This window comes from Oncorhynchus mykiss, chromosome 5 (genome assembly GCF_057628025.1).
Source record: "Oncorhynchus mykiss isolate SJ-2025 chromosome 5, ASM5762802v1, whole genome shotgun sequence".
Lineage (NCBI taxonomy): Eukaryota > Metazoa > Chordata > Actinopteri > Salmoniformes > Salmonidae > Oncorhynchus > Oncorhynchus mykiss.
In genome coordinates, this window is record NC_143026.1 from 20735001 (window position 1) to 20748923 (window position 13923).

Sequence of the window (13923 nt, forward strand, 5' to 3'; positions counted from 1 at the left end):
TTTGTGGCGTCCTCTGTCTCTCTTTCTCCAAAGACAATCTGCTTGGTATATTCCCCTCTCCTCGTCTTTATGGATAACAAGACATGCGTTAGGGTTACTAATACAACAGGCTGCATATGCCTGTCAGTGTGGGTTGCTACTGATTGCAGGGTTATTCTTGGAGGCTGTGGTAAGTGTGAGGCATTGAGTTTATGAGTCCCTATGATGGTGTGTGAACTGTATACAACACATTCAACATATCAGCCTTGACCTGTTGTGATCTTTTATAACATGCTGTAGGCAGTGAGTTAAAGGGTCTCTGTGATGGTGCGTGTACTGTATATAACACTGTAACAAACAGCTATGTCAGGATGATCTGTCGTTTTCTTGTATAACGTGTTGTTTCTCTCTCTCTCGTTTAACACTACTTTGCGTTGTAATACTTTCTGTCTCTCAGCAACAACAGCAGTAGGTCAATGTTCTTTTGATTCAATTTGCTTTGAACTTTACCTTGAAGTGTTTGTTCTGGAAGTGTATTTGGGTGACTGCAGTCTGGCCCCTCTGACATTTCCCCCAATAACAGCTAATCCATGGGCTTTCCTGTAAAAGCCTGCAAGCATTTAATGATCTGAAGGCAGCAACTCTGTTCCCGCTCCTCACCTCTTTAGATGAAAGTGGAGAATAGAGAAGAGAGGGAGCTGTAGTGGTGCTGGTGGTGATGGTTTAGGGGTTTGGGGGTAGGGGGGTACGGTGAAGGGGAATGAAGGGTAGAGTTGAGGGTTCTGGGAAGGACTCCCTTGGGATGAGAGTTATGGTGAGATCTGAAATTGTCTGGTCTGGGAGACAGCCTGTCCAAGTCCACATGTTGAATGCTTTGAAAAGGTAGCACACAAATGGCTTAAATGTTTGTACATGTTTGCGTGTGTACCTGCGTGTGTGTGTGTATTGTGGGGAGATAGCTAGCTAAAATCACTAAATATTTCAAAGGACTACGAGTGGAAAAAAAAGGAAATATTTGGAATCTGGAGCACCACTCCCGGAGGACTCAGAGAAAGAGGCCCCTTCTTCCCGGAACAACAGAAATAAAACCATTTGATCTCCACCACACTTTTCAACAATTTCCTGCTTTGTCCCCCACCCCCTTTGTTTATCACTAGGCTGAGTCTGGTGCTGGGGAGCATTGCAGTCAGGCAGCAGCTAGAACCACATGGAGGTAAACAGCTAGAGTAAACATATTTATTCTGCAAACCCACAAAATGGTGGATCTCTTTCCACAGGAGACCACACTTTGTAGCTGTTTTCTCTCACACCTTCCCACTGTAATTAGCTTTATAATAGCAGAAAACAAAAAACAGCCCCTCTGCGTATTTAAACACCTGATAGCTGTTTATTTAAAACTATTTGTAATCATCATTTAAACCACACCAGACTATGATTGTGCTGTTACAATGGGCATCTAAAACCAAAGTCCCTCTGGAGAAAAGTGCCATGGGGAGAGTTGATATTTCTCTTACTATGTCAATGGCCCCCTATAACCGCTGGATGGGTACCTCAATAGAGGACGCAGGGCATGACAGAGCTGAGAGAGCCACAGCTGGATTTAAATCTACATCTATCCAACACAAGGCTGTTTTATCGCAATAACACTAGGGCCTGGAAGTTAACCAGATCTGCCCACATGGCCTATGGCTCACAAGGTAAAAGCAGATCAAACACTTGAGCTTCGCTTGATTGATCCAGGCGCTCAAAGTATTTGATTGATCCAGGCGCTCAAAGTGTTTGATTGATCCAGGCGCTCAAAGTATTTGATTGATCCAGGCGCTCAAAGTATTTGATTGATCCAGGCACTCAAAGTATTTGATTGATCCAGGCACTCAAAGTATTTGATTGATCCAGGCGCTCAAAGTATTTGATTGATCCAGGCGCTCAAAGTATTTGATTGATCCAGGCACTCAAAGTATTTGATTGATCCAGGCGCTCAAAGTATTTGATTGATCCAGGCACTCAAAGTATTTGATTGATCCAGGCACTCAAAGTATTTGATTGATCCAGGCACTCAAAGTATTTGATTGATCCAGGCACTCAAAGTATTTGATTGATCCAGGCACTCAAAGTATTTGATTGATCCAGGAGCTCAAATTATTTGAAAGAAAACAAATACAGGTATACCTGTATTAGACCTCAGCTCGGTTGCTTAGTGAGTGTTTTGGAACTACTGTGCATGATAAGGAAGTAGGGAGGACATCTTTAGTGAACGTTTTGTCATCAGTCCACTGCTGCTAGGTTCATAATCAATAGCCAAATCTTTAATTGTGACCAGGGCTCAATGGGTCACGTTGTCCATTCTCCTTTCTGGCTGCTCGCCTTATCAGTATCTGAGATGGAGTCTCTCTATCTCTCTCTCTCTCTCTCTCTCTCACACACACACACACACACACACACACACACACACACACACACACACACACACACACACACACACACACACATACACACATACACACACATACACACACACATACTACACACACTACACACACACCTCGGCACCTTGCATTCTCTGAGGTTTGTTTCCTTGTCACCAAGCAGCATGAAGAGTCCCAATCATTAGCATTGATTTCCCTTTGAATAACCATTAAAAAAAGCTCCCTCGTCTCTCCCTGCCCTCTTCTCTCTCTCTCTTTCCACTCTATGGGTCGTTCCATGAAAATATTAGCATTTTGCATCCCTTTGATATTTTATATAGACATTTTTTAAAAGGCTGTTATATTAAAGGAAGTGGCATTTAATATAGACCACATGAAAAAAAATCTATAAATCAGATTTCTTTATATGAAGAAAGACTTGCTATAGTGCCAAACCTCAGCATTTAGACATGTCACAGAGTGTACACAGGGACATCGAGGAAGATTTTATTCCACTTAACTCCTAGATTTAAAGCCCTAGTTATCCGGTTGTTTCAACAAAGTCATTTCTAAAGATGAGTATTTATTTCATGTGATTAGTGTTTCATTTTAAGGAAGAAAAAGGTCAACCCTGTTACGTAAACTGAACTCTCATAATAATATGGTGAAACTATTCCTTTTAAAACATTTCCAAAAGAAAGATTGAACATCTAATAGTCAAGTCATAGTGTAAAAACAGGTAAGCTGGTTACACTCTTTTTGGCAATTTTCTGGTGTTTTGGGGTGGAAAACTGAGCAGCACCTCCCTGGTCGCGCATAACACTTTAACCCTGTTGCTCATAGATAGACGCGTTAGATTTTCTTTTACAATTAAATGTTTTACGTGAAGCGTGCATTCAAGTGCCCCTCTCTGTTGCACACAACAAACTTCCATTCCCCCTGTCACGAGGTGATTTATGGCTGGTTGAGGATGACATTTTCAACCTTGTTACGGTCAATCCCGTTACTTTATTTAGCACTCAATTGGCACTTACTGTAGTACTTTTGTTTATTTACCACTTGAGATGGGCAAACGTGTTTTTTATGAAGTTGTGCTCTTCATGACAAATATAAAAATTTGATGAAATCAAACAGTTTTTTTTCACCAAGTTACTCCACCCAAAGGGACTCATTTTGTGGAATGACCGCTCTATTGATCTATCTTCTCAATCTATATTTTTCTCTCCCCTCTCACTCTCCCTCCATCTCTCCTTTTTATCCCCTCTCTATTTCCTTTATCTCTCCCCCCCCCCCCTTCATCCTTCTCTCCCTCCTCTCTCTGGTTCTTCATTCTGAGCGGTAGGTGTGCTGGTTTAATTGCTCACAGCGATAGAAGACTTCGTCCAAAATGGCACCCTATTCCCTATATAGTGCACTACATTTGAACAGGGCCCATACGGCTCTGGTCAGAATTAGTGCCTTATAAGGGAATAGGGTGCCATTTGGGATAGAGAGGTAGAGGTTATCAGCTCCCTGGCAGAGAGAGGCTGCATAATAAACCACCAGCACAGGGGCCACTTAGGGGACAATTAAAACAGGAAACGGGGCTCGTGTTTGTTTGGGAAGAGGTGGGAGAGGAGGACAAAGAGAGACCGAGGGGAGGAGAGCAGAGAGAGATAAGAAGAAGTGGTCAACGTGTGTTTGGGTGAATGAGGTGAGTCATTGGGTGAGACGTGGGGTGATGAAAGGTAATAGGTAATAGGTTGTTGATCACGTAGAGAGAGGTTTGGCCCCGGGTAAGCCTGAGGCCCCTGGCTTTAATGAATCTCATTTACATCATCTCACTCTCTGACGCATCCAGAGGGGGCACACACATACACATATGTGCGCAAACACACACACAGACTCACACACACATTAGCAGCAGCAACACATGCACCTGCACACACACACACACACACAGATAGACACACACACCACAGTCATGAATATGGCTCAAAGTTGGATTTGAAGGGGACAGTAAGTCAATGAGTGGATTGATTTTCTTTCTGTTCATGACTTTGCTGCAAGGTGTTTTTTTTTGCCTTGGAGAATTTTTAGTGTGCGTCCTGAACTGACTGACAGATAAAATCTCCATAATCTGTGTGTGTGTGTGTGTGTGCGTGTGTGTGTGTCAGTAACAACAAGCTCTGGCCACAAGATGAACCATCCCTGCCCCACTGTGACACGGATTGGTCTATTTAATCATCTCCAGACCCATGGCCAGCTATATCCACTACCCAGACCTGTGATACCTGGAGGGAAGTCATACTGGACAACAAGAGATCCCAAAGGAAAAAATGTGAGTGCGTGTGCTCGCCTGCCTGCATGCATGCTTGCTTGTGTTTGTCTGTGTGTGTGTTTGCGCATGTCCATGTAGGTGCACATGTTTGCGTGTCTGTCTGTCTGTCTGTCTGTCTGTCTGTCTGTCTGTCTGTCTGTCTGTCTGTCTCTCTGTCTGTCTGTCTCTCTGTCTGTCTGTCTCTCTGTCTGTCTGTCTGTCTCTGTGCCATGAGTCACTTCTCTATGTTCCTTCCTTTTTTCTATGGTTGTGTTGTGACACAGCATTGTCTATGTGGATGTGTCAGAGTGGATGTGTTGTGACACAGCATTGTCAAACTGGATGTGTGAGGGTGGTTGTGTTGTGACAGCATTGTCTATGTGGATGTGTCAAGGTGGTTGTGTTGAACAGCGTCAACCCTTCTGTGCTGCTGTCAGATGACTGGAGCTATCCCATACATCCAACAGGCTTGACGACCGCAGACCACGTGTAACCACACCAGGCCAGGACCTCCACATCAGGCTTCTTCACCTGCGGAGTCGTCTGAGACCAGCCACCCGGACAGCTGATGAAACTGAGGAGTATTTATGGCTGTAATAAAGCCCTTTTGTAGAGAAAATTCTGATTGGCTGGACCTGGCTCCCCAGTGGTGGGCCTATGCCCTCATGCCCAGTCATGTGAAATCCATATATTAGGGCCTAATGAATTTCAATTGACTGATTTTCTCATATGAACTATAACTCAGTAACCTTACATTTTTTCATGTAATTTATATTTCTGTTCAGTATACATATTGCCAAAGCCTACTTTGGAGATTAAGTGATTAATTTACCAAATTAACATAATTAAAACAATAATAATCAAGATTGTCAACGGGACAATCAGTAACAACAATAACCATGGGTAAAAATAACCATATCATGGACAATAACAATAACAGTCATAGAGGACATGTGCAGGTTGGTTGGTCTGTCAGACACTGTCCCTCATCTTATGGCAGGCAGCAATGTAGTGCGCTGCCAACCCACAGCTCTCTGCGTCTTCCCCCAACAGGACGGGTAGCCTATCCTCATCAGAGAGGTCTTTGAAACCTTGAATAAGGGTTTCAAATTTGGGGAAATGACACTTTAAATGGATTTATATTTTTTACATTTTGTCAAGATATGCAGCTCTGTCTCGGGATCTGCTGTGGTGCAGTGGTTACACAGCTTTTCCTCTACAGGGAGCCAGGTTTTCCTGTTTGTACCCTTCGCAATGGCAAGGCTGTACTCACTGAGCCTGTACTTTGTCAAGGTTTTTAAAAAGTTTTGATCAGTCACCATGGTCAAATAGCTTGTCGTGGTGTACAGTCGATTTATGTCACGTTCTGACCTTAGTTCCTTTGTTTTGTCTTTGTTTTAGTGTGGTCAGGGTGTGAGTTGGGGTGGGCAGTCTATGTTCTTTTTTCTATGATTTGGTATTTCTGTGTTTGGCCTGGTATGGTCCTCAATCAGAGGCAGCTGTTTTTCGTTGTCCTTGATTGAGAACCATACTTAGGTAGCCTGGTTTCACCTTTGAGTGGTGGGTGATTATTTTCTGTTCAGTGTTTTTTGTACAGGACTGTTTTGTTTCGTTCTCATTATTTTGTTTTATGTTCATGATAAGAAATTAGCAGTATGGACACTTACCACGCTGCGCATTGGTCCTCCTCTTCTTCCACCAACAACGGCCATTACAATTTAGGGCCAGATAGCAGTGCATTTTGCTTTTGTGCTTGTTCTTGTGTTTCCCAATAGGTAATCTAGTTTTTTCACTGTTGTAATTTGGTTTATTCAGAATGATTTGATGTTCTGGTCCTGAGACTTCAGTGTGTTAGTAGAACAGGTTTGTGAACTCAGCCTTAGGCCGCCTGGATGAGGGGACTCTTTTCTTTGCATTGGCATTGCAGGTCTTGGCAATGATATTAGAGGGGGTCAATGTATTTTAGATGTTTCCAAAACTTAAATGCTATTTTTTTTAGTTTTGTTTTTGTGGATATTGGCCTAATTCTGCTCTGCATGCCTTGTGTGTAGTTTTATTCTGGACATGTAGGAGAATCTTACAGAAATCTGCATGCAGAATTTCATTTGGCTATTGGGTGAAAGCTTGTTTTGCAAAAGGACCCTACACCTCGTAGCCATAAAGTGCAATTAGTTCAATGACACATTCAATTAGTTTTAGCCAAATGTTAAAATGTCAATTTGAATACATTTTTTTATGGCGTAGAATGCCCTTAATGCTTTCTCTCTGAGTTCATTCACTGCCTCATTCAGGTGTCCAGTCAAGCTTATTTTTAAACCTAAGTAGATGTAGTGTTTGCAGTACTCAATATAAAATCATTATTTTGTCTTTTTGGGATTTTCTGCCGCAGTACCACTCTAGCAGGTCCAAGCTCTGCTGTAGGCCATGTGCTGTGGGAGACAGCAGGCACAGGTCATCTGCGACGCGCAGGCATTTAACCTCTGAATTGTGGAGACAAACACCAGAGGCCGAGGATTTTTCTAGAATAGTGGCCAATTTGTTGATATAAATATTGAAGAGTGCGGGGTTCAGATTGCATCCCTGGTGAAGGCCGCGCCCCAGGGTTAAATAATTCTGCTGTTTTCTTGACAATTTTGAATCTGCATGTATTGCCTGCATTCAAAAAGTATTCATACCTCTTTACTTTTTTCACATTTTGTTACGTTACAGCCTTATACTAAAATGCATATAATTATTTGTTTCCCTCATTCTACACACAATACACCATAATGACAAAGCAAACAGTTTTTTTTTTACATTTCTGCAAATGTATAAAATTAAAAATGAAATATCACATTTACATAAGAATTCAGACTCTTTACTCAGTACTTTGTTGAAGCACCTTTTGCAGTGATTACAGCCTTGAGTCTTCTTGGGTATAATGCTACAAACTTGTATTTGGGGAGTTTCCCCCATTCTTCTCTGCAGACCTCTGCACAGCTATTTTCAGGTCTCTCCAGATATGTTCGATCGGGTTCAAGTCCGGGTTCTGGCTGGGCCAATCAAGGACATTCGGAGACTTGTCCCGAAGCCACTCCTGCCTTGTCTTGGCTGTGTGCTTAAGGTCATTGTCCTGTTGGAAGGTAAACCTTTTTGGTACCCTTCCCAAGATCTGTGCTTTGACACAACCCTGTCTCTGAGCTCCACAGACAATTCCTTCAACATCATGGCTTGGTTTTTGCTCTGACATTTTGCAAACATTTCTAAAAATCTGTTTTCTCTTTGTCATTATGGGGTATTGTGTGTAGATTGAGGGAAACAATAATGTTATCCATTTTAGAATAAGGCTGTAATGTAACAAAATGTGGAAAAAGTCATGGGGATCTGAATACATTTAGAGGGCACTGTGTATGTGTGTGTGGACAGTATATGAATAGGAAAGGTGTGTACAGCACTAGTTACAGTATATAGGATGAGCCATGACTAGAATTAAGCAATATGGCCCGAGGGGGTGTGGTATGTGGCCACTATACCATGGCTAACGATGCAACGCGGATTGCCTGGACACGGCCCTTAGTCGTGATATCTTGGTCATATACTACAACCCCAGAGGTGCCTTATTGCTATTATGAATTGGTTACCAATGCAATTAGAGAAGTAAAAATAAGTGTTTTGTCATACCCGTGGTACATGGTCTGATATACCAGGGCTGTCAGCCAATCAGCATTCAGGGCACGAACCACTCAGTTTCTAATACATTATATACACATATGAAGGGAGTAAAACTGTACGTAAACATTAATAATGTGACCAGTGTTCCATTATTAAAATATCCAGTGTTCTATTATTAAAGTGACCAGTGTTCCATGACTATGCACGTAAGACAGCAGTCTCTAAGGTGCAGGGCAGAGAACCGGGTGGTAGCCGGCTAGTGACAGTGACTACGTTCAGGGCAGGGTACTGGGCTAGTGGCCTGGAGATAAAAGCTGTTTTTCAGTCTCTCGGTCCCAGCTTTGATGCACCTGTACTGGTTGCTAGAGGTCCTTGACAATGTTATTGGCCTTCCTGTGATGCAGGTGATGTGTTGGGCTGACTGCACCCCCTTCTGGAGAGCCCTGCGGTCGCAGACAGTGCAACTGCCGTACCAGGCATTGATGGGCCAAGACAAATTTCCTAAGCGTCCTGAGGTTGAAGAGGAGTTGTTGCGTCTTCTTCACCACACTATCTGTGTGGATATGCCATTTCAGGTTGGAACCTGAAGCTGTTTCACCCTCTCCACTGAGGCCCTGTCGATGTGGATGGGGGTGTGCTCTCTTTGCTGTCTCCTTAAGTCCACAATCAGCTCCTTCATTTTGTTGATGTTGAGGGAGAGGTTATTTTCCTGGCACCACTCAATCAAATAGGGGGTGTTTTTATATATACATTTTTGAAAGGTGGCAATGATAGCAGGAAGGATGTGGTTTTTTAAAATGATGGTAGTTGTGGTCACCAAATAGATGACATGACATGAAAATGCACAAATTCAATTGTTGATTATCACAAGAAGAAATGGTCTGCCAAATGTATGCAGGGTTGAGGAGGAATGTCATTGAATATGCTGGTGGTCATTGCACAGAGCAGTGTCATTATTGTCACTGTTATTGTCACAGCCAGTCAGTCAGTGGTTGTTGTGGCTGTGGTTGAGTCATCATTAAGGGACTGCAGCAGTATAGGCAGCAAGGCTGGAACCAACCCACCCCAGGAATAACATGATGGATGGCTCACTCACTCTGTCCAAGAGGAGGACGTTGGTGGTGGTTCAGAGGTGGTTAGAGTCAGAGTATGGGGTCAGAGTAGTGATGAGAAAAACAACTCCCTGCCTGCCTATCTCCATGGGGAGGAGAAGCCTCCTTTTACTTAATCTCTAATCACTACTGGGGAGTCCCTTTGTTAGGTCCCACTTGACCCCCTACCATCCCTTCCTCAACCTACACACAGAGGGAGGAGATTCAATTATTGAAAGATTCTACATCGGTCTTACTATTCACCCTGTCTCCTCTGACTGTTCTTCTGCTCTTTTCATGATTCCTTTCTTTTCTCTCTTCTTTCTCTCTTTCTTTTTTCTCAGCCCTCCTTTTCCTCTTGACTCCCTACTGTCTTTATTTTGCTTCTCTATTCTCCTCTCCTTTGTCAATCCTCTCACTTTTTCCCCTCATCCCTCTTCCCCCTCTTCTTTCTTTAACTTATTCCTCACTTGTATGTTTAGAACTGTGGCCTCATTATCTGCCTCTCTCACATTCCACTTTAAGTCTGCTGGTAAAAACAGATGAAAAACACAAAAACATAAATAAATACAAATTATTTGTTGAATGACACATTTCAAGGGACCATAAATGGAGTGAACATAACCCCTCCCCCCAAGCTACACCCCAGAACGAGTAGATCAAACGCCTCTCTCCCTAATTCCCTTTTCTCCCTTTCTCTCTTTTTTACCCACCCATCCCTCTATTTCGGTCATCCTCTTTCATGTTGCGGAACACTGGCTTAAGTGGCTGAGCTTTCTGACAGGCCTCTCAAATGAAGCCTGTGAGTCGGCTGAGAGGGAAAGTGAATTGGTTTGTTCTGGGGGCTGTGGCCTTGATGGCGCACCCTGCTGTGAACTCTCTGATCTGCCCCCTAGCAGGATGAGACAGCCAGCCAAACACACATGCATACACAAGCACAGGGGTGGGGAGGGAGATTGAATAGGACGGATGAGTCACACTACTTTCATTCTTGGAAAAAGCCTTGTTTTGTTACAATATATTCCGGTTATTGCCTGTTTTGAAATGGGAATTGAGTACCCTGAATGTCAGGTTTTTACGTTGGGAGGCAGGATTAGACTGAAGGAGAATATATGTGAACCCACACCGCCATCTAGTGGCTACTCTGCATTCTGGCATCACAGATTTGACTTCAGGCTTTGAGACAGTTTTGTACAGAAGGGATACAACAAATGTAAAAATTTGGTCAAGGTTAGAAAAAGATTTAGGGTTAGGGTGAGCTAAAATGCAAAAAAATATATATATATTTTAGCCTCAATTTGACAAACTGTATCCCTTCTAGAGACCCTTTGTGACGGGTGTTTGGTTCTGGTTCATTCTCCTGAAAAGCAGAAGTCAGTTGACTGTCTGCTATCAACTATAACTCAACCAGGGGAAATCGTGGAGCTGTTTATTATCCTTTTGCTTATCATCTTCTCTGCTTTGTCGGTTTTGTATCACTGTCATAACGGCTGCACAACACAATAACAATGGCATATAGGCCTAGTCATAGAATTATTGGAGTCAGTTTGTAACAACTGACTGTGCACTATCACACCACAGACAGTGTTTGATGTAAACCTTTCATCTACCAGTAGGATCTTAGTTACAACATCTGTGTTTGTGCAGTAAAAGGGCCCTGTCAAATTCCTCGACCATGCCCCAAATGACCATGCCCTAAATGACAATGCCCCAAATGACCATGCCCTAAATGACCATGCGCTAAATGACCATGCCCTAAATGACCATGCCCTAAATGACCATGCCCCAAATGACCATGCCCTAAATGACCATGCCCTAAATGTACCTCCTCTCTGAGGGTTATAGGAAGACAGTGTTTGTGTCCTAAATTGCACCCTATTCTCTTTATGGTGCATAACTTCTGACAAATGCCATTAGGGAATAGGGTGCCATTTGGGACAAAGCCAGTATTGTCTTGATTAACCTGTTAGAGCTCTAGGGGCGCTAAAACGTTCCCGTTTTAAGCGCGATATTTTGTCACGAAAAGATGCTCGACTATGCATATTCTTGACAGTTTTGGAAAGAAAACACTCTGAAGTTTCAGAATCTGCAAAGATTTTGTCTGTAAGTGCCCCAGAACTCATTCTACAGGCGAAACCAAGATGATGCATCACCCAGGAATTAGCAGAATTTCTGAAGCTCTGTTTTCCATTCTCTCCTTATATGGCTGTGATTGCGCAACGAATGAGCCTACACTTTCTGTCGTTCGCCCAAGGTCTTAGCAGCATTGTGACGTATTTGTAGGCATATCATTGGAAGATTGACCATAAGAGACTACATTTTCCAAGTGTCCGCCTGGTGTCCTGCGTCGAATTCGGTGCGCAATTGCCAGCTGCTTCTACTTTACCATTTGATTCAGGGGAGAAAGCATGTGTCCAAGAACGATGTATCAATGAAGAGATATGTGAAAAACACCTTGATGATTGATTCTAAACAACGTTTGCCATGTTTTCAGTCGATATTATGGAGTTAATTTGGAAAAAAGTTCGCGTTTTGAGGACTGAATTTTCGGATTTTTTTTGGCAGCCAAATGTGATGTATAAAACGGAGCTATTTCTAATACACAAGGAATCTTTTTGGAAAAACTGAGCATCTGCTATCTAACTGAGAGTATCCTCATTGAAAACATCAGAAGTTCTTCAAAGGTAAATGATTTTATTTGAAGGCTTTTATGTTTTTGTTAATGTTGCGTGCTGGATGCTAACGCTAATGCTAACGCTAAATGCTAACGCGAAATGCTAACGCTAGCTAGCTACTTTTACACAAATGATTGTTTTCCTATGGTTGAGAAGCATATTTTGAAAATCTGAGATGACAGTGTTGTTTACAAAAGCCTAAGCTTGAGAGATGGCATATTTATTTCATTTCATTTGCGATTTTCATAAATAGTTAACGTTGTGTTATGCTAATGAGCTTGCTGATAGATTTACACAATCCTGGATACAGGGGTTTTTTCATAGCTAAACGTGACGCAGAAAACGGAGCGATTTGTCCTAAACAAATAATCTTTCAGGAAAAACTGAACATTTGCTATCTGAGAGTCTCCTCATTGAAAACATCTGAAGTTCTTCAAAGGTAAATGATTTTATTTGAATGCTTTTCTGTTTTTTTGTGTAAATGTTGCCAGCTGAATGCTAATGCTAAATGCTACGTTAGCCATCAATACTGTTACACAAATGCTTGTTTTGCAATGGTTGAGAAGCATATTTTGAAAATCTGAGATGACAGTGTTGTTAACAAAAGGCTTGAGAGCTAGCATATTTATTTCATTTCATTTGCGATTTTCATGAATAGTTAACGTTGCGTTATGGTAATGAGCTTGAGTCTGTATTCACGATCCCGGATCCGGGATGGGGAGACCAGAAAGGTTAATAAAGGAACAACAGTATTGTCTTGATTAATAAAGGAACAACAATATTGTCTTGATTAATAAAGGAACAACAGTATTGTCTTGATTAATAAAGGAACAACAGTATTGTCTTGATTAATAAAGGAACAACAGTATTGTCTTGATTAATAAAGGAACAACAGTATTGTCTTGATTAATAAAGGAACAACAGTATTGTCTTGATTAATAAAGGAACAACAGTATTGTCTTGATTAATAAAGGAACAACAGTATTGTCTTGATTAATAAAGGAACAACAGTATTGTCTTGATTAATAAAGGAACAACAGTATTGTCTTGATTAATAAAGGAACAACAGTATTGTCTTGATTAATAAAGGAACAACAGTATTGTCTTGATTAATAAAGGAACAACAGTATTGTCTTGATTAATAAAGGAAAAACAGTATTGTCTTGATTAATAAAGGAACAACAGTATTGTCTTGATTAAGAAAGGAACAACAGTATTGTCTTGATTAAGAAAGGAACAACAGTATTGTCTTGATTAATAAAGGAAAAACAGTATTGTCTTGATTAATAAAGGAACAACAGTATTGTCTTGATTAATAAAGGAACAACAGTATTGTCTTGATTAATAAAGGAACAACAGTATTGTCTTGATTAATAAAGGAACAACAGTATTGTCTTGATTAATAAAGGAACAACAGTATTGTCTGAAAAGGAAAACATGTTCCTCAAATTAACATTGATGTATTTTCTGTGTGTGACTCTCTTTGTTACAATGATGCAACAGGTGAGTTACTGTATATATATGTTTAGGGCATGTCATTTCTTATCATAAAACATGTTCTATATTTTATAATAATAAATTGTCTGTTCAATAAACTCAACCATGGTTGAGAACAGATAAATGGAAATGTCTTATCATAGGTCTATTTATTTTTGCAGATCTACTCAATTGTTCCTTTCAAATGAGCGGGCATAGCTGCGGGAACTATGCTTGCTTGTGCTGCAGCACCCCTGTAAAATCTGAATAATAATAAAATAAATTATAATACTTTTTAAAACTACAGCATATTTTTTCACCAAAGTAATGCACTGGGCCTTTAATAG

General features: G+C 41.4%; 1 protein-coding gene across 2 annotated transcripts in view; it reads left to right on the forward strand.

Annotated features, from left to right (window-relative positions):
- The window catches only part of LOC110523391 (fibrinogen C domain-containing protein 1), a 329714-nt gene extending 322178 nt beyond the window's left edge, over window positions 1-7536 (forward strand). For both annotated transcript variants that reach the window (XM_090234140.1, XM_036977015.2), the window contains 2 exons: window positions 4541-4704; window positions 5151-7536. In XM_090234140.1, coding sequence (XP_090090266.1) covers window positions 4541-4704; window positions 5151-5156 — 170 coding nt within the window. In that variant the 3' untranslated portion in view covers window positions 5157-7536. The remainder of the gene's footprint in view (window positions 1-4540; window positions 4705-5150) is intronic.
- Window positions 7537-13923: the final 6387 nt, after the last annotated feature.